Source organism: Dreissena polymorpha, chromosome 6 (assembly GCF_020536995.1).
Source record: "Dreissena polymorpha isolate Duluth1 chromosome 6, UMN_Dpol_1.0, whole genome shotgun sequence".
NCBI classification, from domain to species: Eukaryota; Metazoa; Mollusca; class Bivalvia; order Myida; family Dreissenidae; genus Dreissena; species Dreissena polymorpha.
The window spans coordinates 39,500,423-39,528,191 of NC_068360.1; the positions used below are offsets into that span (position 1 = coordinate 39,500,423).

The 27,769-nt window shown below is 36.5% G+C and overlaps 1 protein-coding gene across 2 annotated transcripts in view; it reads right to left on the reverse strand.

The window, feature by feature from the left end:
- Positions 1 to 27,769, reverse strand: part of LOC127834666 (calpain-5-like) — a 34,371-nt gene continuing 6,602 nt past the window's right edge. For both annotated transcript variants that reach the window (XM_052360690.1, XM_052360689.1), the window contains exons 4-14: positions 24,688 to 24,819; positions 23,120 to 23,322; positions 22,385 to 22,577; positions 20,877 to 21,076; positions 19,657 to 19,734; positions 13,019 to 13,199; positions 10,907 to 11,020; positions 10,311 to 10,513; positions 8,567 to 8,685; positions 7,629 to 7,768; positions 1 to 4,449 (exon numbers count right to left, since the gene is read on the reverse strand). In XM_052360690.1, coding sequence (XP_052216650.1) covers positions 4,264 to 4,449; positions 7,629 to 7,768; positions 8,567 to 8,685; positions 10,311 to 10,513; positions 10,907 to 11,020; positions 13,019 to 13,199; positions 19,657 to 19,734; positions 20,877 to 21,076; positions 22,385 to 22,577; positions 23,120 to 23,322; positions 24,688 to 24,819 — 1,749 coding nt within the window. In that variant the 3' untranslated portion in view covers positions 1 to 4,263. The remainder of the gene's footprint in view (positions 4,450 to 7,628; positions 7,769 to 8,566; positions 8,686 to 10,310; positions 10,514 to 10,906; positions 11,021 to 13,018; positions 13,200 to 19,656; positions 19,735 to 20,876; positions 21,077 to 22,384; positions 22,578 to 23,119; positions 23,323 to 24,687; positions 24,820 to 27,769) is intronic.

Genomic DNA, 27,769 nt, shown 5'->3' on the forward strand with positions numbered 1-27,769 from the left:
TTGTGTTTTGAATGTTTATTATTTATTATTTTGTACAAACTAAACAAGCAAAGTTGTGAATACAGCATTAAATACATAAAAGCGTACATAATCACACGTTTAAATGACATTGATGCCGTTAAAAGGTGGTTATAGAAACGGTTAGAACCAAAAACACTGAGATTTTTCTCTAGTTTGACTATAATTTTGAATAATTAAAATTAATTCTATGCGCATGTCATTATGAAAAAAAAACTTGTTTAAAAAATAGATTTGATTTAGAAGCAGTTTAAACATATAACAGATCTATTGCATCTTTCCCAACACCAGACCTATACAAAAACCTATGTGTACCAAAAATAAAATACATACTAACTATTGCATTAAAAGGACGTACATAAATGAATACAAAACGCTTACATGAAAAACATAATTTGCAGTTTGTTCTGTTGAAGTAATAGCTGCTGTGTTTAAATAATACATAGCATTTATAGAAAACAGTATGCGTCTTGTTATGAAATCCTCAAAATAACAAATCAGACAAAAACATGTTCAGACCACATGTATGTGTAAATGGAATTTGTAATCATGTAATTCAAACATATATTAAGATGTTAAAGTATAAAATTGCAACATAAAAATGACATATTAATACAAAGTTAACCTGTAAATAAGAAAAATAAAACATTATATAAATCTTTCTTCGGCAAGAGGTAGGCTAGAAGAGATGGATTAAAGGTTGTTTGGTGTACATTGAGTGTAGCTTGCAATTGGGCCATGCTCTGTGAAAAGGGGATTTCATGCATGTGCGTAAAAAGTCGTTCCAGATTAGCCTGTGCGGATGTGCAGTCCGCACAGGCTAGTCAGGGACGACACTTGATCTAAACTTGATTTGTGCTAAGAAGAGACTCTGTTGGAACGAAAAATATCATAAAAGCTGAAAGTGTCGTCCCTGATTAGCCTGTGCAGACTGCACAGGCTAATCTGGGTCGACACTTTTCGACATGCCTTAAACCCCTTTTTCACAGAGCACGGCCAATTGTATTGTTAAGTAAGGTCAGGAATTCACATCACAACCAGGCTAGACTTTGCTACGATTATCAAAGTCATAAAAGAAAGTAACAATTAATATTATTTGTCAACATGTAAATCATTCTCAAGGTTGTAATGTCAGATCTTTTGCGCGCAGAAAAACATATTAAAACATTGCTAACAATGCATGTCCACCTTACAAAAACGATTTTCGATCTGTGTCTAGTAACACACCCTAGATTTAAGGGTCCATGTTATCTTGAAGTGGCACTGAGTCAAGGTTTTGAACCATATGCATAACCAAATACATGTGTATTTAATACAATCAAATCAACAGGATTTAACACAGAAGACTGTAGCTGATTCACCAACGTGTTTATACTTCTTTTGAAACTATTAAAATAACAGGTAAAATTTACTAGGGCAAAAATATTGCTTATTAAACAAAAATACAATTTAACTTAAATAATAAAAAAACTAATGAATGACATGAATAAAATTTAACACTTAATTAGTTATATGGATGTGTATACATAAAAAACAAAATCAAAACAAAATCTTTAAACCTTAAAAAGTAAAGTTGAGATATTTGGTGAAATTCGACAGCTTTAAGGCAATACAAGCAGGATTTTAATGTCCAATTGTCCCAACACATGTTGGATGCTTAGCAATGGTTTATACAATTTATTATTCTGTTGGAGTCGTTGTGTTCGAACATCAGCGAAAAGGACTTTGTTTAGGCTTATGTTCCATGCATTCATAAATTTAATGCCAATAAAGTTTAATCTTCAATCATGCCCCAGTTTTTAAAAGAAAAACTGATTCAGTTCTATTTACAACATATTTTTTAACAAAATAACAAAAATGCAAAACAAAATATGTATAAATTATTCTTAAAAAATAATATCAAATGAATCTGATATTGGGAAAGGTGGAAAAATGATCACATAAGACACAAACCAATCAATTAAATTAAAATTAAATACATAACTGCAAATATGACCAAAAGCACACACACAAATATAAAGCTGGATTATGTATTCATTTTTAAGGTCAAAATTGTCATAATGGTTCCTGAACAGGAAGAGTATGAAGATTTGAAGCACAATCATGTATCAGTTCCAAATAAAAAAATACATACTCAACAAATAAAATATATATAAATGAAATGCGTCTTTATTGATCATAGCACCAAATGCAGAATGGCCATTGGATGCCATTGAAAAATGCAAAGTGAAACAACCAGAATACACACATATCAAAATAGGTTTTATATGTATAGACTTCATTAAAAAGAATTGATTTAAAATAAGTTTAGTGCAAAGAGTTGACAACACTCATAATAATAATAACATATATATGTACACATTTATAATTATATTGAGCCACCGTTTCATACCCAAAAGCAACAACAATATAGACAAGGGACAAAATTGTCACAAAACCAGGTTTTCAATAAAAAAAAGTCTGATAAAGGGAAACAACTACAACTCAAAATGTGCATTGCTACTGATTGTTCATCACAGTTACCCCCTTGTTTCAAAATCAATATATTTTTAGTCGTGGCGACCTTGACCTTGGAGATATCTGCGTAATTCTTTTGCGCGACACACTGTCAAATGATGGTGAACAAATGTGCCAATTGATTTTAAAATCTGACAATGAATGACATAGTTATGGCCAGGACAAGCTCATTTATGGCCGTTTTTGACCTTTGAACTCAAAGGGTGACCTTGACCTTGGAGATATATCGACGTAATTCTTTCGCGCAACACACCGTCCAATGATGGTGAACAGATGTGCCAAATGATTTTAAAATCCGCCCGCCCGCCCACCAGCCAGCCCGCCCGCATTCGCCAATCTAATAACCAGAATTTTCCTTTGGAAAACCTGGTTAAAAATATGTTGTGTAACTGGAATAGTACCATATACTATTTCTAAAAATCTGAAAATAGTTGGATAAGGCAACAACATATGTCATAACTCGACTGTAATTATCTGCTTTTGAAATTAAACATTGAAACATTTAAAGTTAACGTTTTAAACGCTCCCTAATATGAAATCACAATATAAATAATTAAGATAACTTACAAAGCTGTGTGATGTGTTTTCAAGTTTTCAAATGTCATGCATTACGGCATTGAATAAGAAATATGTTAATTATTCCTTACCAATTTTGTTGTCCAGATGTTTAAAATAAAATGCAAGTATATATCTGTGAAATTCCGAACAAAAATATCCTGTAAAGAGTTTCGGCTGTTGTATAAAAAATTGCTGCAAAAACTATCACACATAATAAACACACATGGAAAAAGCAATTAACTATTAACTAAATAGTAGGATATTTGGATAAAATATTTTCTAAAACAAGAACCAAGTGGAAAAATATTCCCACTTAGCTTGACTAAAGTGTCATGGCTACACTCCACCCCAACCCATGTACTGCCTATAGGCTACCAAGCACCATGTTAATCTTTAAAACTAATGAGATTCAGCACAATACAATGGCATGCATGTGGGTGTCTCGAAAAATTCCAGCAGTTAACAGAGACCATAAAAACAGTATAACAATTCAGCAGTATTTTCTTAATGAAATACAACAATGGACAAACATAATTTAAAAGCTGCCACTGTTAAGTGTTATTTATTTTAACAAATGTACTAAAATTACATAGGTTATGTAAACGTTTATTTATGTGTTATTTTCTCCTTACTTTCTAAAGTAAAACTCTTTAAAAACATCTTGGATGTGCATACTTGTATAATAAACATTATAGAATAAGTAACAAAAAACATTTTCTCCAAATAATTATAATAAAGATCTTAGTGTGCAAAACATTGCTTAAGATCAAGTACTTCTAGAAATGTACTTCGACAATAAGAAATCTTAGAGAAATGAGAAAAAGTTTCTTAACCTAATGATAGTGGTAACAAAAACATTAACAAGTCTTTCAACAAGAAGTCACTCTATTCTTTAGTTTTTTGTGGGAAAAAGGGCTTTGGATTCAACAAGAATGTCTTTGTTTTTCTATATTTCTTTGCAAATAATTCTTAATTTACTAAATGGATGTTTCAATTTTTGACTACTTATATTTCTTTCATTTCTTAAACCAATCATAATGTGTAAAAGGACTTTGGATCCAACAAGAAATTCTCTAACTGTATCTTTTTTTGGATTTGGATTCAAAGGGCTTTGGATTCAATAATAAAGAAAATCTCTGACAACAAGAAGGAAAGTCTCTGACTTTAATTTTATATTTCTGCGAGGTTCTTTGTCTGTGTAATCTCGACAACAAGCTTCCCGGCCTTGGCCTGCCCCGCCCCCTGGCGACCCCGCCCTACCAGCCCCACGCTCTGTATGGACCTCCTGCACTCATCCGCGCTGATGAACAGGTGCTTGCCCAGGTACGTGTCCTTCAGGATGTTGTTGTTCCAGATCTGGGAGGTATCAGGAAACATTTTTAATAAATACCAAATACTGAATACAGCAAATGGGAAACAAAGTTTCGCTTTATTTCAAAGACAGTTGAAACACATCGTAATATTCTTTACCCGATAATTAAAGAATATATGTTTATTTGGGTGTATGATTAAATTTATTTCACAAGTGATAATAGAAGAAAATATGTTTACTAGAGGCGTGGCATCATGTATTTTTTCTATTACAAAATGTCATCATTTTCTTTCATCAATAAACTTCTAAATTCTACCAAAAAGCTTATTATAAAACAGTTTATCAGTCTCTGAAAAACATTTGTTAAAGTCCGTATATCAATAGCAAACCTGTAATAATTTGAAAAACAAGTGATGTGTTTGTGAAACACTATGTCCCCATATATTTGACCTTTGACCTTGAAGGATGACCTTGACCTTTCAACACTCAAAATGTGCAGCTCCATGGGATACACATGCATGCCAAATATTAAGTTGCTATCTTCAATATTGCAAAAGTTACATTAAAATTAGCGATTTTGACTCTTATGTTTGACCTTTGACCTTATAGGATGACCTTGACCTAGACCATTCACCACTCAAAATGTGCAGCTCCATGAGATACACATGCATGCCAAATATTAAGTTGCTATCTTTAATATTGCAAAGTTATGTCAAATGTTTAAGTTTGCACAAACAAACACACAAACCAACCAACCAACAAACCAACCAACAGACACAGACTATTTTGCAGGCTGTCTTCGCAAAACAAGAGAATCTAATTTATGGCGATTTTTAAGAAATATTATGCCATTATTATTTATGGCCATTTTTTACCTTTGAACTCAAAGTGTGACCTTGACCTTGGAGATATCGACGTAATTCTTTCGCGCGACACACCGTCCAATGATGGTGAACAAATGTGCCCCATGATTTTAAAATCTCACAATGAACCACATATTTATTGCCCGGACAAGTTCATGTATGGCCATTTTTTACCTTTGAACGCAAAGTTCGACCTTGACCTTGGAGATATCGACGTAACTCTTTCGCCTGACACATCTTCCAATTATGGTGAACAAATGCCAAATGATTTTGAAATCTCACAATAAATCTCAAAGTTATGGCCCTGACAAGCTCATTTACGGCCATTTTTGACCTTTAAACTCAAAGTGTGACCTTGACCTTTGAGATATTGACATAATTCTTTCGCGCGACACACCATACAATGATGGTGAAAAAATGTGCCAAATGATTTTAAAATCTCACAATGAATAACATAGTTATGGCCACAGGGCTCGACATTAACTTTTGAAGCCACTTGTCCAGTCGGACAAGTAGATCATAATTTCACTTGTCCTGACCAAAAAGCAACTTGTCCTGACCATTATATCTTATTCTGCTCAGTACTTTGCAAAAATAATGAAATAATACAAAATGCTCAAATCATAAAGACTCGAATCGTTCAAAATACATGTAAACATAATTGTAGGCAATTTAAATACAAAAAGAACTGACTAGAATAACAGAAAAACTCAAGATTATTGATTTTTAAACATTATACAAAGCCATAATACCTGACAAAAACTTGTGTGTTGCCAACATCATACAGAAAATGTTAAAAGTGATGTATATGTACAGTACTTAACTGATATTTAAAAAAAAAAAACATTCTATACATAGAGAGGACGTCACTACTTTAATTGTCTGTAAGATCGGTGTGTACTGGTGTCGTAAAATGCATATTCTTTACAAGGGAGAATATTCTTGTTATCTTGGCAAAGAAAAAATGTTAAGGGTTGCTTCCCTTGTAAACAGTACAGTGTAGTACATGTATCACTCACTTAGGAATGGAGAGTAACGTAATGAATAGACCGGGGGTGTCCGACGATGGGAACTATCGGAATATCTCGGGCTTCGACAATTAAACGTATACAAAATATACTCGGAAAAGTTGAGTGATATCTCCACAGAAATAATGGCTTTAAAGGACTTTTTTCTAAGTTATACAATTATAATGACCACTTGTCCCTCCAAGCAAATTCTTTATTTACTTGTCCGGACTAACAATTTGGTTGTCCCGGACAGTCGGACTACCTTTAATGTCGAGCCCTGGGCCAGGACAAGCTTTTGGGACAGACTGACAGACAGACCGACAAAGTGACTCCAATATAGCCCCCATTACCAATGGTAATGGGGGTATAAAAATATTTCAATAGATAACAAACGCCAACATCTGTTTTCTATGCATGCACTTCACACACTTTACACTACATATCATTAAACTGGGGCGTATTTTCTTGTAAGAGCATTATTATATCCTTTTGCACCCACAAGTTACAACGAATATGAAGCTGAAATTGAGAACATCTTTATAAGAAGGATGTTACTTTATGCCTAGGCTATAATTACAGAATTGCATTCCTGAAATACATTATATCGATATTCCAACATTAGGAAAGCATTAATTTTCAGTTTCAGTGCTAAACCTACTTATCTTCTCAATATGACAAAATCAGATACTAAAGTGCAGTCTTCATTCCAATACTTCAACAGAGAAATATTAATGTGAAAATCATCGTAAATAAATGCTCTATTGAAAAGTAACTATATTGTACTATACCTTAGTTTGAAATGTTTTTTAATTATGTTGTTTTTTTAACAATAGACAGATTATCCAAAATGATTCCTGTTTATATAAACCTGTATCTTCATTGGGTTCTTTTATAATGAAATAAGGTTTCAACTTTCATATTACTTATTTAAACTCTTTATCACCCAGAAAGCACTTTTTTAGTCCCTAAGAAAATCAAATAAGATTTTATTTCCAACCCCATAATACTGATAAGCAACAAACAGCAAACAAACTGTTCAGACTGCCAGTTACTCGAAAGCTCTTCTGGTTTTATGCTGGTTGCATATAGCAATTTACACTTCGCTTTTAACTCTTTCAGTGCTAGAACCGAATTTTGAAGGCCTTTGCAAACAGTTTGGATCCAGATGAGACACCACAGAACGTGGCATCTCATCAGGATCCAAACTGTTTGCTATTCTGATTCTTTGAAAACAATGGACAAAAATGCTAATTTTAAAAAATTCAGCAGACGACATTTTAGCAGATGACAAATTTCCCAGCATGCAAAGGGTTAAACAGGAAATGGTAAAGAGCTGGAGTTTCTCTATACCTGTATTTTGATGGGGTTCTTGAGGGGGTTTCTCCTGAAGAAGACAGCTGCCTGGTTCCACTCAGGGTTTAGCGTGTCGTTCTTGACTGCTGTGGTCACCTTGTGACCTTCACACTTGATGACGCAGTACGGGTCACCTCCTGAAATATGGCCAAGTCAAATATTCAATGTCATATATGATCAGGGAAGACACTTTCTCCATAAACTGTATTTTTCCAAAGAAAATACATGCTTTAAACAACAAATGCCATAAAAGTGTAGTGTTTTCTCTGATTAGCCTGTGCAGGCTGCACAGGCTAATCTGGGACAGCTCTTAACGCACATGTACCCTCTACAGACACGCTAACAAATTCCACTGCTTCTTACAGAATTCTGTGTACTTTTTGGAAATTAGTTGTTGTTGTTCATATCTATATAAACGGGTAAATTTAAAAAGAAAGTGGAGGAATATAGAAATGGCATTGTCTGTTTGAAGTTAGTAACTATTTGTGAAATAAGTTTGATATTCAAAGGGAGAAAAACAGCTGAAAAATGGAAAAAATCACACTCCTGCTACTTTAGAAAAGACAAAAGCTGTGTCAATACCAGAACCAAATTAATTGAATATCAAAGTTGAAGTTCACATTAAAATTTTACTTTTCAATTATTGTGAATCAAACAGTTTTGTGAATGCAGAGAAACAAATACAATCTATGTAATTAAAATCCATGCATGATCTTTACTGTAGTAGAAACCTGTTAATTTTAGCTTAATTACATTAAAAGTCTAAGGCTTATTGAAAAAAAAATTAATTTGTTTCCTGTGTTGAGCCAGTACTTGGTGAATCTGGACATAAAAAGAATGGCTCTACATTAGTGGATCCAACCAATGACTTTCAGGCATCTGCAAGTAAAAAACAATTCTGATAGAAATGCATGTGTTGCTCCTCATCTACCAACCGTCTCTTTCCTGTTTCTCGAGTCCCTCTGCTCGGAGCACCTTGATCTGTGTCAGCATGACAGGCTCCTTGGCACAGCAGTTCAAGAAACTCTTACTAGGCTTTTCATGCAGCAGTGGCCTGCAATCAAAGCACATAGTATCAAGGATATTGTGAGAGACTTGTTCTGAGATAACTGGGCTTAATGCATGAGCGTAAAGTGTCATCACAGATTAGCCTGTGCAGTCCGCACAGGCTAATCAGGGACGACACTTTCCGCCCAAACTTGATTTTCGGTTAGGAGGGTCTTCCTTTAAACTAAAAATACCATAAAAGCCGAAAGTGTCATCACTGATTAGCCTGTGCGACAGACAGAGCGACCGACAGACAGACAGACCGACAGACAGACAGATGGACAGACAGACAGAACGCAAACCATAAGTCCCCTCCGGTGCAACCAGTAGGGGACAAAAACTGATCTGAGAAGGTGTTACTTGTCTTGAGATTCAACATAATAACAACAAGAGCACCGCATAACGGGTGCCAACGCTGGCTGCGGGTGCAGTTTTGAATAAATGAAAGCTTGTCAGATTTTTTTTTTCTTTTTAGAGGTCGCAGTGACCTTGACCTTTGACCTAGTGACCCAAAAAATGGGTGTGGTGTTTAGAACTCATCAAGGTGCATCTACATATGAAGTTTCAAAGTTGTAGGTTGAAGCACTTTGATTTTAGAGCAAAATGTCAAGGTTTTAGCACGACGCGGATGGCGAACGACACGACGAGCTGGCAATGACAATACCTTGGGTTTTCTCCCAAAACAGCCTAGCTTATAAAATTAGGTCCTTTAATCTATTACAGATGGTGGATAGCAGTCTAAAGAATGGTTGGCTTTAAATATCTCAAATGTAAAACACTTGCATTACTAATAAACACAAAGAAACCGTCGGAGAAGGGTGATGCTCCCCAAAGTTGTTTTTTTTGTCACAATATTGCACTATATATTCAGATAAAAGGAAACGTCTTGAGGGGCATAACTTTGGACAAAATAATACGATGGATGGTTAAGCAACTTAAAAATTTCAAAGGGCCATAACTCTTTAAATGAATCATCTAACCAGAACCCACAAATAACATGCGCATCTCCTCAAGGTAGTTAAGCTTCCCATAAAGCTTCATTGAATTTCAGTCAGTAGTTGGGGGGACAAGAATTGCACTATATGTACAGTAAATGGAAAATTTCAAAAGGCCATAACTCTGTGAAAAATCATCCGACCAGAACCGGGTGATAATATGCATATCTCCTCTTGGTAGTGAAGCTTACCATAAAGTTTAATTGAATTCCGGTCATTAATTGCTGAGAAATAGCCCAGACAAAAATTTTGCACGGACGGACGGACACACACATGGACGGACAAAGCAGCGACTATATGCTCCCCCCAAAAATATTTTGGGGGAGCATAAAAAGACTAACTAAGCATTAAACACGATTGTGATCACAAGTTCAACAAGTTAAATTCCTAACAAGTGAGTTTATAATTGACTTATCATATAAAGTAAGGTTTTAAATGTTGAAATATTGATGATTATTCATATGAAACTTGGTGGGAGAGCAGAATTAAGAATTGCTTTTTTTTGCACTTGCGATGTGGGATTGTATTGAACAAAAGTGGGAACTTTGGACAATTAAATACAATAATATTCATCATAAATATTGAACAAGAACCCTAAATATGTTATACATACTTGAAGTCATTATGTTATACATACTTGAAGTCATTAGCAGACCCTGTATAAATCCTGAACAAGAACTCTAACTCCTCCCCCTGGTCAAAGGTGCAGGCCACAACGAGGTAGCGGCCCTTTTTTAGTTTCAACTTCTGGAAGATGGAGCGACTGTTACAAAACTTGGTGTTCTTTATGGTCTCCTGGTAGCTGTAGTCGTGGATACGGTGATGTCGGTTCTCTTCAACCTAGGCGAAAGACATGTTGGGGTAGAATATAGCTAAATGTCCGTGACTATCCTTTATGTTTTTGTTGTTGTTCAATTTTCAGGCCTTTATAAGAACCCATTCCCAATGGAAAAAAAGTATATTTTTTCCCAAATGGGACATAAAAATTCCCAAATTGAAGGTTTCATACGATTGTTTTATAACTCTCATCATTCACTTTGTCTCCCATTCTGCCCTATAAGTTAAACCTTAGTTTATATAATACATGTATTGAAAACGCTTCATTCTCAATTTTAAAGTTGTTGTGAGCAAATAAACAGCAACACTAACATTCCAATGTTAGTCAAGATGATGCGTCAAAGTGCGTATCTAAGTGGTAAAGTGTTGATATCACCTTATGATTGAGGTTGTTACCTTGAGTATGGTGAAGCCAACCGTGGTGTTGCCACTGCCCTGTGCACTGCGTACGGACTTCTGCATGAGCTGCATCATGATGTCATCATCATCCTCCCCCACGCTGAACACAAACTGAAAACAAAATATCAATGAGCCTTGCTATGGGAAAACAGGGCTTAATGCATTTGTGTAAAGTGTTGTCATAGATAAGCCTATGCAGTCTGGGTGTTGTCCCAGATAAGCCTTTGCAGTCTGGGTGTTGTCCCTGATAAGCCTATGCAGTCTGGGTGTTGTCCCAGATAAGCCTTTGCAGTCTGGGTGTTGTCCCTGATAAGCCTATGCAGTCTGGGTGTTGTCCCAGATAAGCCTTTGCAGTCTGGGTGTTGTCCCTGATAAGCCTATGCAGTCTGGGTGTTGTTCCAGATAAGCCTATGCAGTCTGGGTGTTGTCCCAGATAAGCCTATGCAGTCCGGGTGTTGTCCCAGATAAGCCTTTGCAGTCCGGGTGTTGTCCCAGATAAGCCTATGCAGTCCGGGTGTTGTCCCAGATAAGCCTATGCAGTCCGGTGTTGTCCCAGATAAGCCTATGCAGACCGGGTGTTGTCCCAGATAAGACTATGCAGTCCGGTTGTTGTCCCAGCTAAGCCTATGCAGTCCGGGTGTTGTCCCAGATAAGCCTATGCAGTCCGGGTGGTGCGGTGGTCGAGTGGTTACACTCTGGTCTACCACTCCAGAGGTCCCCGGTTCAAATCCCGGCCGGGGCACTGGAAATTTCAGAAATGCTTCAAGTGTTTCCCACCCAACTAGAGATGTACTGGTATGAAACCCAGGTAATTCTCGTGTGTATCGGTGCTATACACTGAGCACGTAAAAGAACCTTGGTATCTATTCGCAAAGAGCTAGGGTATCACACCCGGATTCCTTGTATCCCAATACTGTCTCTTCTGCTTGCTGTCTCTTCAGCAAAACCAAAGGACCCCATTGGAAATAAGTGCTTGCACTTTCATGGGTTATCCTTGACCGCAAGGTCAAAATAAATACAACACTATATTAAATATATTTATCTCATTGTTATTGTATTTCAGTTTATATGAACTCACTATATTATATATATTTATCTCCTTGTTATTGTATTTCAGTTTATATAAATTCACTTTACAATACAATCACCATAATTATTTTTAGGGCAAATCATGTAGGTACCTATTGTATTTGAGCCCCACAGATCATATAGGTACCTATTGTATTTGAGCCCCACAGATCATATAGGTACCTATTGTATTTGAGCCCCACAGATCATATAGGTACCTATTGTATTTGAGCCCCACATATAGGTACCTATTGTATTTGAGCCCCACATATAGGTACCTATTGTATTTGAGCCCCACAGATCATATAGGTACCTATTGTATTTGAGCCCCACATATAGGTACCTATTGTATTTGAGCCCCACAGATCATATAGGTACCTATTGTATTTGAGCCCCACATATAGGTACCTATTGTATTTGAGCCCCACAGATCATATAGGTACCTATTGTATTTGAGCCCCACATATAGGTACCTATTGTATTTGAGCCCCACAGATCATATAGGTACCTATTGTATTTGAGCCCCACAGGCTACTCAGATACAACACGTTCTGCTTAAAATAGAGACTTTCTTTAAACATAAAATATAATCAAAGCGGAATGTTTTCTCTCTGATTAGCCTGTGTGGACTTCACAGTCTAATCTTCGACAACATTTTACGCACATGCATGAAAAACACTTTTTAGACAGCAAGGCTCATTTTAATTCATAACGACATTAAGTTACCTGCGGGTTTTTCAGGGAGGTCTCCTTCCAGTTACATCTACGTACCTGTGTGTTTTTCAGGAATGTTTCCTTCCAGTTACATCTACGTACCTGTGGGTTTTTCAGGAAGGTCTCCTTCCAGTTACATCTACGTACCTGTGGGTTTTTCAGGGAGGTCTCCTTCCAGTTACATCTACGTACCTGCGGGTTTTTCAGGAAGGTCTCCTTCCAGTTACATCTACATACCTGTGGGTTTTTCAGGAAGGTCTCCTTCCAGTTACATCTACATACCTGTGGGGTTTTCAGGAAGGTTTCCTTCCAGTTACATCTACGTACCTGTGGGTTTTTCAGGAAGGTCTCCTTGTTGTTGAGGCAGCCCCCGGCCCTGTCAGGCTTCTTCCAGGCGCTGTGTGCGATGCCCTCGTGCCACGTCTTGGACAGGCTGAACATGGACGTGTTCACCACACGGCAGTATGAGACGTTCACAAAGTGGTGGCAGAAATCATCAAAAGTCATCCTGGAAAATGAGAGAAATATGTTAATTGTGAAATAAATTCAGCGGAGAAAAAGTTTGCTAAATGCATATGCGTAAGTGTTATTCAAGATTAGTGTGTGCAGTCCACACAAGCTTATCAAGGACGACACATTCCGCTTGTATTGTTGTTGTTTTTTTCAACAAAAGAAGAGACAGATATCATCAAAAGTAATCATAGACAAGAGGGCCATGATGGCCCTGAATCGCTCACCTGACTCATTAAGATCAGATGAAAACTATGACTTCTATTGTCTACACAATGTTTTTCTATGATTTGACCTAGTGACCTAGTTCCTGACTCTAGATGACCCAAATACAATCCCAATCCAGATTTCATCAAGATAAACATTCTGACCACAGTTCATAAATATTGGATGAAAACTGTGACCTCTATTGTCAACACAAGGTTTTTCTATTTATTTGACCTAGATTTTTACCCCAGATGACCCAAATACAATCCCACCCAGATTTCATCAAGAATTCTGACCAAATTTCATAAAGGTTGGATGAAAACTGTGATCTCTAATGTCTACACAAGGTTTTTCTATTATTTGACCTAGTGACCTAGTTTTTGACCCCAGATGACCCAAATAAAATCCCAACCCAGATTTCATCAAGATAAACATTCTGACCAAATTTCATAAAGATTGGATGAAAACTGTGACCTCTATTGTCTACAGAAGGTTGTTCTATTATTTGACCTAGTGACCTTGTTTTTGACCCCAGATGACCCAAATACAATCCCAAACCGGATTTCATCAAGATAAACATTTTGACCAAATTTCATCAAGATTGGATGCAAACTGTGACCTCTACTGTCTACACAAACAAATTGTTGACGGACGGACGCACGGACACACACAGGCACGCACAACGGACGCCGGACATCACACGATCACATAAGCTCACCGTGTCACTTCATGACAGGTGACCTAAAAATATGTGTCGGAGATAAACATGAACAGTTGTGGTTAAAATCCCATAGAAACAAGGGCTGTTTGTAAAACATGCATGCCCCCCTATATGGGCTATAAGTTGTAGTAGCAGCCATTGTGTGAATACGTTTTTTGTCACTGTGAATGGTGGTGGTGGTGGTGGTGTAGTAGTAGTAGTAGTAGTAGTAGTAGTAGTAGTAGTAGTAGTAGTAGTAGTAGTAGTAGTAGTAATAGTAGTTGTAGTAGTAGTAGTAGTAGTAGTAGTAGTAGTAGTAGTAGAAGTAGTAGTAGTAGTAGTAGAAGTAGTAGTAGAAGTAGTAGTAATTATGGTAGTAGTAGTAGTAGTAGTGGTAGTAGTAGTAGTAGTAGTAGTAGTAGTGGTAAAAGTAGTAGTAGTAGTGGCAGTAGTAGTAGAAGTAGTAATAGTAGACGTGGTGGTGGTGGTGGTGGTGGTGGTGGTAGTAGTACTAGTAGTAGTAGTAGTAGTAGTAGTAGTAGTAGTAGTAGTAGTAGTAGTAGTAGTAGTAGTAGTAGTAGTAGTAGTGGTAGTAGTAGTAGAAGTAGTAGAAGTAGTAGTAGTAGTAGAAGTAGTAGTAGTAGTAGTAGTAGTAGTAGTAGTAGTAGTAGTAGTAGTAGTAGTAGCAGTAGCAGTAGCAGTAGCAGTAGCAGCATTACAAGACCAATACTTAAGAATGATCAAATGGGAAAAGGTAACATAGCACCAGCAGTAAATATGGGGCTCATTTACAGGTCAGATTTGGAATCTCTGCTGTAAAATGAGATTTTGAATGAATTAAAGGGAGGCAAATCTGTAATAAAAAAAACATGCATAAACCGTAGTTGTTTCCCTTGTTTGAACCATGCTAAATCCTTACAAGTTTGGAAAGAATTGGATGAAAAATGTGGACTTTATTGCATTAACACCATTTTCTCAATTCAAGGGGAGGTAATTCTGTACTTCATGGACCAATAATGCTCATTTTTTGTAGGGTTCGTGTCCTCATTGATATAAAGACACTGTGCAAATTTGGAAAGGATCGGACAAACAATGTGGAAGATTTTTGAAAGTTTTCACAAAATAGGCAAAAACGAATAAACATGCAAAGTTCAACGAGCTCCTGCGGCCATGTTTTTTGACGAATCATATTTCTTTAAACAACTTTTTCAGGGGAGCCCTCAAAGGTCATCCCTGTGAAATTTTTTGAAAATCTGATGAGCGGTTTCTGACAAGAAGATTTTTTAAGGTTTTTACCATATATGGTCATGGCGGCCATCTTGGTTATGTGATCAAATTTTTTTTAACAATTCTTTTGTCCCATGACCTAGGGATGCTCCACATGAAATTTAGTTGAAATTGGCTCAATGGTTTAGTAGAAGAAGATGTTTACAAATTGTTTACGGACGAACGGACGGACGGACACCGGACGCTGAGTGATCACAATAGCTCACCTCGCGCTATCGCTCAGGTGAGCTAAAAACTAGTGTCGTTCACAAAATCATGACAGAAATCATCAAAAGTCATCCTGGAAGACTAGAAATGTGCACAAAATGGTGATAGAAATCATCAAAAGTCATCCTGCAAAACATAAAAACGTTTTAATTAATATATTTTCAGAACATTTATAAATTATAAGTATTCATTCAAGATAAAATTGACATGTATGTCTCATATTACACAAGATGCAAATTGGGAACTAAAACATTAAGGCATGATACAAACATCTTCTATGTCTATGACACATTCTAAGAAGCCCATATCTAAAACATTCAACAGTTACCTTAGTTACACATTTGATACACAGATAATTATTGCTGCTATTTAATGCACTCAATATGTACAGGATCAGAAATAAGCAGTCAATAAATTTATAATCAAGTACATGGACTTTGTTATTACTCAAGCTTTTTGTCACATTTTTTTAAATCGTTCTTCAACCATACAATTTCCTCAAACCTAAAAACTACAATATTTCATGTTATCATCATCAGGGAAGAGGACAATTACAATGAGCGAGGCATGGTTTAGGGGTGATAACCCTGGGTTAAGGTTAGGTTAGGGTATGGGGTCGGGTTAAGGCTAACCCTAACCCAAACCCGACCCCTTACCCTAACCCATACCCTAACCCTCTAACCCCCCCCCCCCCCATGCGCATTACAATACCATGCCTCGCACGTTGTCGTTGTCCGCTTCCCTCATCATGCATTCACCCGAGGTTACAGATTTGATCCTCACTGTGTCAGCATTGTTTCAATCATTCACCCGAGGTAACAGATCTGATCCTCACTGTGTGAGCATTGTTTCAATCATTCACCCGAGGTAACAGATCTGATCCTCACTGTGTGAGCATTGTTTCAATCATTCACCCGAGGTAACAGATCTGATTCTCACTGTGTCAGCATTGTTTCAATCATTCACCCGAGGTAACAGATTTGATCCTCACTGTGTGAGCATTGTTTCAATCATTCCCAATAATTTATTATACACCAATTACTGGTTCCACTGGAACATACTCAAAAGTGTCTAAATATATATAAGGATTTCAGACCTAGCAAGCTAAAATATACAGGTTTAAAATGCAGTTATATCATTATTATATCAAACTTATGTAATGCTATACGTCTGTGATATTCATTACATGCAAAACATGTGTAGCCAATGAAAATATTATAATAACTGAAATTAAAAATGGGGTTTTGTTCCCCACCAACATGTCTACTGGAAATCTGCAATCTTGATTGTATTTTATATAAAGCTAGAGTATAATTAAATAATACAGAAGGTTACATTATAATACATGAGTTTGTATTAACCATCTTGACCAATAACATAAACATATTATTGATTGATTGCTATTGATATGACCCTTGACCTTGGAAAACAAGGCTTAATGCATGTGCAAAACGTATTGTCCCAGATTATCCTGGGCACTCCGCACAGGGACAACACTTTCCGCTTTAATGGAATTATGTGTTTAAACGAAGTCATTTCTTAGTGAAAATCCAGATAGTGTAATTACTGATTAGCCAGAGTGGACAGCACAGGCTTATCTGGGACAACACTTAATGTACATGCAGTCTGCACAGGCTAATCTGGGACAACACTTAATGTACATATAGTCCACACAGGCTTATCTGGGACAACACTTAATGTACATGCAGTCTGCACAGGCTAATCTGGGACAACACTTAATGTACATGCAGTCCACACAGGCTAATCTGGGACAACACTTAATGTACATGCAGTCCACACAGGCTAATCTGGGACAACACTTAATGTACATGCAGTCCACACAGGCTAATCTGGGACAACACTTAATGTACATGCAGTCCACACAGGCTAATCTGGGACAACACTTAATGTTCATGCAGTCCACACAGGCTAATCTGGGACAACACTTAATGTACATGCAGTCCACACAGGCTAATAGGGACAACACTTAATGTACATGCAGTCCACACAGGCTAATCTGGGACAACACTTAATGTACATGCAGTCCACACCGGCTAATCTGGGACAACACTTAATGTACATGCAGTCCACACAGGCCAATCTGGAACAACACTTAATGTACATGCAGTCTACACAGGCTAATCTGGGACAACACTTAATGTACATGCAGTCCACACAGGCTAATCTGGGACAACACTTACTGTACATTTTCCTCATTTTCCCAGAGCCAGGGTCATATGAGTCACGTTCTGAGAAAACTGGGCAAAAGGCATGTCACGTGGGTAAAGTGTCATCCCAGATCAGCCTGTGCAGTCCGCACAGGCTAATCAGGGACAACACTTTGTGCCTAAAATGGATTTTTGCTAAGAAGAGACTTCATTTAAACAAAAAATGTCATAAAAGCGGTAAGTTTCGTCCCTGATAAGCCTGCACAGGCTAATCTGAGACGACTCCTTACTCACATGCATTATGCCCAGTTTTCTCAGAACACGACTCATATGTAATATGTAATATTAGTTTATTAGTATAAAATTTAGTTGCAGTGCTTCTGGAGTAAAATGACAGCAAAACCTAATTACCTACCTGAAAATACAAACTCTGTACGTTACTAAGTCAAAATGTTTAAGTCCATATTTCTCCAAATACATAAGAAATCCAAATATTAAGGGTGTGTATTTACCTTTCACTCAGTACTGTTCAAAGATCAATACAAAATTTAAAGGTATACATCAATATTTAATTCACAAATCATTAAAATGGCATAAAGTATATATTGTCACCGGGTAATTTTCAAAACATCCCAGGGAAAGGAAATACCCTTCCCCTGTCTTAATTTACCAAAACACTTCAATTTTGAAAAGATCTCATCATGCAAATAAGAATTTGTAATACTTATATTGTATTCAAAAGGAGCATATTGGCTAAAAGGAGGAGAAATCACACCCAAATTATCAAAATAAGATGTAAACCATATTAAAGTGTCAGGGTGTTTATTGAACACAAAATTATTATTGAAATACTATTGAAATGTTAAACAAGAGCACCCCCTTGCGGATGCAGACCGCTCATCTATTTTTCTCTTTAAAGGTGAAGGGACCTATCTCAATATTTCAATCAAAAAGGAGTGAGGGGTGGAGTGGAGAGGGGTGCATAGTGAGGGGGTGTGGTCATTTATTACATTGTCTTCCAAAAATAAGAAATAAAAATGCAAAAAAAAAAAACATTTGGGAGGGGGGGGGGGATTCTTGGGTAGGATAGTTGGATGGTCTTTCAAAAATAAAATATTAAAAATTCCTATTTTTGTTTGTTAACCATGTTTCAAAAAATAGATATAGAGAAGATATTTGTTGGATTCAATGGAATATTGAAAAAAAATCACAAGTGATCATATAAAATATTATTTTCACGAGTGGCGCAGCCATTATTCTGTCAAAATGACAACCAGAGTTATGCAACTTGTCCTGTACAGTCCCCTTATGATAGTTTGCTAGTGTTCCAAGTATGAAAGCAATAGCTTTGATACTTTAGGAATAAAGTGGACCTAAACACAAAACTTAACAAAATTTTCATTTTTCTAAGTATAAAAAGGGCACATAATTCTGTAAAAATGCAAGCCAGAGTTACCTTACTTTGCCTACCCAGTCCCCTCATGATAGTAAGTAAGTGTGCCATGTTTGAATGCAATAGCTTTGATACTTTATGAGAAAAGTGGACCTAAACACAAAACTTAACCGGACGCCAACGCTGACGCCAAGGTGATGACAAAAGCTCATAATTTTTTTTCAAAAAATAGGTGAGCTAAAAAACTCAAAGAATCTTTTACAAATTGAGGCTTTTGGCCTTGCCCTGTGAAAACCAGGCTTAATGAATATGCATAGTGTCATCTCAGATTATTCTTTGCAGTTTGCACTAGTTAGGGATGAGACTTTCTGCTTTTAATGGTGTTTTAGTTTTTCTCTGCTAAGAAAACTCCAGTATAAGCCTGTGGAGTCTAGGCTAATCTGGGATGATACTTCACCCACATGCGTTACGCTCTGTTTGTATCCATGCCTACCAAAACTCTCCATCCTCCTCAAACACTATGCCCATCTTCTCACGCTCAGACTTCGGGATCTTCTGCCATTGCGGGTCACTGGAATGAGTCATGAGATAACAATTGAATGAACGAGTCACTCATATGAATCATGAATGAGTGGTTGAATAGCAGTCAATCTCTCTTCATGAATTGGTCATATTCAAGAATATTTCTATTTATTTCTATTTATTGCATCAACAGTTTGCAAACACAACTTTTGATTACTCTAATTTGCAGTAAAATTAAAAGCATTCAATATTTGTTTAAAAAAATAAGAAGGGTTTTAATGTTTTGATTTATAATATTAAATAATTTCTTAATGTATCAATATAAATCAAACTTATTTCTTACATTTAACACCACAAAACCCACCCATCTCCACCTATTCAGAATTTACTGAAATGTGAACCATTCAATGTACTGAAATGTGAATCTATCAATGTACTGAAATGTGAACCATTCCATGTACTGAAATGTGAATCTATCAATGTACTGAAAAGGTTAACCTATCAATGTAGTGAAATGTGAATCTACCAATGTACTGAAATGCGAATCTATCAATATACTGAAATGTGAACCATTCAATTTACTAAAACGGAATCTATCAATGTACTGAAATATGAACCTATAAATGTGAACCTTGTGAACCTATAACTACAAACCTATAAATGTCCTGACATGTTTACCTATCAATGTTCAGAAATGTGAACCTATCGATTTACAGAAATGTGAGATGCTTACACATTTGAACCTTTTAATATGAAATGTGAACTTGTTCATGTAAATTAAAGTCAGACTAACAAAAATGTGAACATATCAATGAACTGAAATGTGACCCTATTAATGTACTGAAATAAGAACGTATCAATGTACTGAAATGTGAACATGTACTGAAATGTGAGACTATAAATGAACTTAAATGTTAACCTATCAATCTACTGAAATGTACAACTCTCTTTTTGTTAATAAACTGTAAAATCATTTATACTCGTATAATATAGGGGTTTTCAAAAAAAAAATTGTCTTTCGTGAAAGCACAATCATTTGTGGATTTCTTATATTTTAAAAAACAGAACAAGGATTTGTGTCTGTCATTTTTCGATAGTTTGTGTCAAAATGGTGGAAAGGTCAACCCACAAAATCAACGAAAAATTAATGTCCAATAAATAATAATGTAATAATGATTTTAAGCTTCTTACTTGTCACTGAAGGCCCCCTTCCACTCCCCCTGCCCCCAGGGGTTCCTCAGTCGCACCATTGCCAGCTTGTTCTTGTTAAAGAAGCTGAAGAGTCCACCCCCTGACTCCAGACTGATGTGCTTCACGGCTGTGATGCCATACGCGTGGCCCTTCACCAGGCCCTGGTCTGTGGACGTCTCCATCTCCTCACTTGACTCAGCCTATGCAAGATGGAATTGTGTATCATAGTATTTACTGTGCTTTAACTATGGCAAATATCAATGATTTAACAATATTTCCTGTGCTTTTACTAGAAAAATATCAATGATTTAACAATATTGTCTGTGCTTTTACTAGGGAAATGTCAATGATTTTAAAACATGTCCTGTGCTTTTACTAGGGTGATATCAATGATTTAAGAATATTTCCTGTGCTGTAACTAGAGAAATATTTAACAATAATTCCTGAGCTTTTATTAGATAAATATCAATGATTTTACAATAGTTCCTGTGCTTTTTCTAGGAAGATATCAAAGATTTAAAAATGTTGCCTGTGCTTTTACTAGGGGGATATCAATGATTTAACAATATTGCCTGTGCTTTTACAAGGGAAATATCAATGATTTAACAATCTTCCCTGTGCTTTTTTCTAGGGAAATATCTATGATTTAAAAATCTAAAATAAATTAAATATTGTAAAAGCCCATCTCCTCACTTGACTCAGTCTGAGGCAGATAGAATTGTGTTTTATATTAGCCTTGTTCTGAGAAAACTTGGTTTAATGCATGTGCGTAGAGTGTCATCCCAGATTAGTCTGTGAAGTCCAAACTTGGTTTAATGCATGTGCATAGAGTGTCATCCCAGATTAGTCTGTGCAGTCAAATGGTTTAATGCATGTGCATAGAGTGTCATCCCTGATTAGTCTGTGCAGTCCAATGGTTTAATGCATGTGCATAGAGTGTCATCCCAGATTAGTCTGTGCAGTCCAATGGTTTAATGCATGTGCATAGAGTGTCATCCCAGATTAGTCTGTGCAGTCCAATGGTTTAATGCATGTGCATAGAGTGTCATCCCAGATTAGTCTGTACAGTCCAATGGTTTAATGCATGTGCATAGAGTGTCATCCCAGATTAGTCTGTGCAGTCCAAAGGAAAGGACAACACTTTAAGCTTTAACTGAATTTTTGTTATGAAAAGAAATTTTCAATCAGGACATGAAATCTTATATTGATGTCATGATGAACTGTTTTTGAAATTTCAATCTTATCATCCATTGATCAATAGTTTCTACAAAAAATCATATTAATAATAACAAAATACAAATAAATAAATAAATTGAAACATGCAGTTCATCTTTCTATCCTGAGTAAATATAATGTTGAAAAAACTTGTTTCTTAATTTTCAAGTAGTTTTTAGCCTAAAAAATAACTTAAATTTCCCAATTTGTGCAAAATCGACAAAACTGTCTGATGTTTACCCGTCCAAAAAGTCCCAGCCCCATTAGCAAAATGATAAAACAACTCTGCATACCGGTATAGAGGCAGCCAGCAGTGACTTCCTGTCCACCTCCTTCTTGAGCCGCTCAAAGAACGCGTTGATCTCATCAGGTTTGTCCAGGGGGCCCAGCTCTGACATGGCGATCTGCTCTGACACGCCCCCTGTGAAGTCCTCCAGGGCCTCGCCCAGGTCTCCACCATCTAGGGCCTCATAGCAGCCAAACAACCTGCAGCCAATTGTAGAAACAATTTAACCACATGGTAAACACAATATCACCTAAACCGCAGTGGTTTTTGCATCTCTATGGTTGGTATAAAAAAACGATATTGCAAGTTACTGCCCTATCACCTCGCTTAATACATTAGGCGGCTGGAGAAGGATTCACAGTCATAACTGACAAACAATCTGGGTTAGGATAGACAGAATTTCTAACTAACGTATATATATATAAATGCATGTCATTGCAGGTAAACAACTGTGGTAGGATATACTGACTTACTAATTAATATATGTGCATAACTAATCTTGCAGAGATAAATAAGATGTTTACTGAGAATGAAGTCAAATATTCACATTATTAAAATTGTGTGTTGCAACATTTATTTTTGACTACATGGACATTAGTTCCTTATGCTGTTTGCTGCTCATCAGTATCTTAGGGTTTGAAATTAAGTCTTCTAAACTTGAATCTATAAAGAAAGGTCTTAAACTTAATTAATTTTTCTAAGGGACTTCAAACAGGTCAAAATGCTGATCTGTCTCTCATACTTGGCGTATGCCTTCTCCAGCAGGGCACTCCAGAACTCATTCTTGGACTGAGAGTGGATGAACACCAGCTCCCCGTTGATTGTAGGCAGCTGGTCGTCAATGACAACGTCGGTCCACCTGCCGTAGCGCCAGAAACAGAAGTGGAATATCCCTGCATACTCAGCGGGCTTGGCTTCGTCCCATTCCTGGTCACTGGGGATAACCTGGGCAAAATGTGGAAATTGCTTAAATAACGATACTTTTGTACATAAACTACATTGTAGAAAATATAACTGAGTCCCGTTCTGGGAAAACAGAGTTTAATGCATATAAATTCTCGTTACCTCTTCATCGGATATCTCGATTCTCGATATGTTGAAGTAAGCTCAATGTCCCAAGTTTTTTCGTTCTTTATCAATATATTAATAAACATCGTATATCTCGATTTTGGTTTTGTCAAATAATTCCATATCTCGATATAAAAATGTGTCCCTAGTCCCGATTTTACATGCATTTACTGTGGTTTATCTTGAAGTGCGAATAACTGTCCCAGTGTCGGCAAAGGTGAGAAAAATTTTCTTTGATACTTCACCGTCCCGCTTCACCCGGCTGCTCCGGATTCTGTGCGGTAGATAATTGATCCATTAATTGCATCAATGATCACACGTGTAAAATGTTGTTAGCCATTAATACTTGAGAAAGGCCTGTCACTTTAACTGCAATTAATACACAGCCTGCGGAAAGGTCGAAAGACTAATTGTTTTTACAAACAACATTCCAAAATGCATTGAGTTATATTTTTGCGTATATAAACCGTCGCAAAGTTGCAGAACTTCAATTTGTACATGTACAGCTCAGTATTACGGAACTTGATTTACGCATGTTCAGATGGAAAACCCTCATCTTGATTGGACGTCAATTGCATCATAACTTTAAATAGAAACATAAAAACCGGATGTTTACTCAACAGTATAGAAAAATGATAACCGCGTGAGTTCATGCAATTATGTAACACTTTAAACGTCTTTTTAAGCATTCATTAAAAATAGCAAATTTAATCGTTTCTCGTAAAAACACGTATAAATCAGGTAATAGATAGGGTAGTAAAGAGTATTATGCCACACGGTGACGACTTTAGTTAGACCACTTAGCAGGTATATAGATGTTAAAAACAATTTGACGTAGGAACAAAATGAAATGACGTGCAAAATGTCCATATTGCCATCTATGCATGTTGCAAGTTTCATAAATAATGTTAAGAACTTTTAAAGTTATCGCAGGATCCAGAAAAGTGTGACTGACTGACTGACAGACAGAGCGCAAACCATAAGTCCCCTCCGGTGAAACCGGTAGGGGACAATAAACAGATTCAGGCACACATATGGCCAGACATGAGGATAAGTAAAACACTACTAACCATGTGTCAGAACTTTTTATAGAGGGCCAGGCATGAAGATAAATAAAACACTTCTTACCATGTGCCAGAACTCTTTGCAGAGGACCAGTCATGAGGATAAGTAAAACACTACTAACCCTGTGCCAGAACTCTTTATAGAGGGCCAGCCATGAAAATAACTTACACTACTTACCCTGTGCCAGAGTTCTTTGTAGAGAGCCAGACATGATGAGGCAGCTACGAACCAGCAGTTACCCAGTCGTCCCTGAGTCACATCCCCAGCGCTAGCCCCCGCTACGAACAGCTTAGGGTTTGAACATATGTCCTGAAAATAACAACCATTAATCATGCAACCAGTTCTTAGAGGGATTTGCCAAAAAACAAGTTAGCAAGCGCAATAAAATAATAACAATATTTTTTAATTTTTCAATTTAATCAGAGGCAAGTGGAAGGCCCAAAATTAAAAATAACAATGTGTACGTATTTTTTAGACAATCTGCCAAAACATTCAACTTATTAAATGCTGCCATTTTGTACTTTTACTTTTTTATAGTAAATCTGAACGGATGATGTTGTTAAATATGTAGGAATAACAAGAGCTGTGTTTGTGAAACACAATGCCCCTTCTGCACCTTGAAGCCATATATTTGACCTTTGACCTTGAAGTATGACCTTGACCTTTCACCACTCAAAATGTGCAGCTCCATGAGATACACATGCTTGCCAAATATCAAGTTGCTATCTTCAATATTGCAAAATTATTTCAAAAGTTTAACCAAGGTTAAAGTTTTGGGACAGACAGACAGACAGACCGACAGACAGACAGTTAGACAGACAGACAGACAGGCCAAAAACAATTTACCCCCGATCATTTGATCCGGGGGCATAATAAAACTCAATCTAAACTAGAAATGTGTCAAAGAAACCAATGCCCCACAATTTGTGTTTGGACTCCGAGCAATCCACTATATATTCTACAAAAGCCACAAAGACAAAGGGCCATAACTCTGCCAAAACCTGTCACAGCCAATCTTCATTTCTTTATTATCATCTTCACATGAAGATCACACAGTCATGAAAGTGTTAATGATCTTAACCCTGTAGTTTCAGAGGACTGCAGGGCTTCTCCTGGCTCTAAAATTTCTTTAGCCAAATTCGACTTGCTATGGCAAAATTCTTTTATTTTTGTTTTTTGTAGGTTTTAATTAAGAAGAAGTTGTAGCCAAATAGAATTTTCTTTAGCCAAATAAATCAATGTGTAGCCATTGGCTAATTTGGCAAATGGCAGAGTAAGCCCTATAGGAGTTACAGTCACAACATGGTGTGATAATATATTTTTTGTGGAAAAATAGACACTGTATTTTTTCATTCAAAAGCAGGTCAGGTATTTGGCCGAACTCTCCATTGAAAAAGTATATATTTTTCCCATATAGGAACTAAACATTCCAATATTAAGATTTCCCAAAAAACATTTTTTACGTCTCAACATTTTGTTCATCTCCCATCCAGCTATATACAATGTAAGTTCAACCTTAGTTAATATAATACTAAAAACAATTTATTCTCAATTTTGAAGCATTTTTTAGCAAAACAACAACAACACTAGTTTCCCAATTTTAGTCAAAATGCCACAAATTTTCCCAATCCAAAGGGACTGGGCCATTCCCAAAATGGCTGAAAAGACTGCAGACAAATTGCCATTATTCTGACAAAACTAGTTCAAAAAAACAAAATTAAAAAACTATGTAAATTCCTTTCCTTTTTACAAATGAAGATAATTGAATGGTGAAAGTTTAAGAGGGATCCATCAAGTCATTACAGAGGAGTTGAAAACACAACTTTCAAGGGACAATATATTGCATGTTGAAGAACCAGACAAAAGACCATAATTCTTCCCACAATCAACAAAGCCCAAAACCCAAATACAAACATTTAAATTACTCTTATCCCCTATCCCAAGATTATGTTCATAAGAAACAGGATGTATGGTTCATACCTCCTGCAGTATACTTGAACAAACTTGTATTGGTTCATACCTCCTGCAGTATACTTGAACAAACTTGTATTGGTTCATACCCACTGCAGTATACTTGAACAAACTTTTATTGGTTCATACCCACTGCAGTATACTTGAACAAACTTGTATTGGTTCATACCCACTGCAGTATACTTGAACAAACTTGTATTGGTTCATACCCACTGCAGTATACTTGAACAAACTTGAATTGGTTCATACCCACTGCAGTATACTTGAACAAACTTGTATTGGTTCATACCCACTGCAGTATACTTGAACAAACTTTTATTAATATATGCATTATTATTTGAAATCTTTCAAAAATAATTCTCTTCACTTTGATAGTCAAAGAAATCAAACTAAATCTGTAACGCTGAACTAAGTTACTAATATTGATCCTGCTACACTGCAATTCTTATTCTCCTCTTTCATTATATGAAACTAAATGTACATTATACATGTTCAAAAAAAGAAGCACAAGAAAATCTTAGAAATAGCACTAGCTCAGGGATTTCAATTGATTAAAAAAATATGAGTCTAACGAACCTGTGCTTAAACATTTTAGGGGTCAGATTTTGTGACAGACGGACGGACTTACAGACAAGGCCAATTCTTTATCCCTCCGCCTTTGGCAGAGGGTAATAACTCACCATCCTATGGGTGTTGTCTTCCATTATAATATAGTATAACAGTTATTAACAAAGGCTGTTTGTAAAACATTCATGCACCCATATGGGCTGTCAGTTGTAGTGGCAGCCATTGTGTGAATATGTTTTTTGTCACTGTGACCTTGACCTTTGACCAAGTGACCTGAAAATCAATAGGGGTCATCTGCCAGTCATGATCAATGTACCTATGAAGTTTCATGATCCTAGGCCTAATTATTCTTGAGTTATCATCAGGAAACCATTTTAATGTTTCGAGTCACTGTGACCTTGACCTTTGACCTAGTGACCTGAAAATTAATAGGGGTCATCTGCCAGTCATGATCGATGTACCTATGAAGTTTCATGATCCTAGGCGAAAGCATTCTTGAGTAATCATCCGGAAACCATTTTACTATTTCGAGTCACTGTGACCTTGACCTTTGACCCAGTGACCTGAAAATCAATAGGGGTCATCTGCCAGTCATTATCAATGTACCTATTAAGATTCATGATCCAAGGCGTAAGCATTCTCGAGTTATCATCCGGAAACCATTTTAATGTTTCGAGTCACTGTGACCTTGACCTTTGACCTAGCGACCTGAAAATCATTA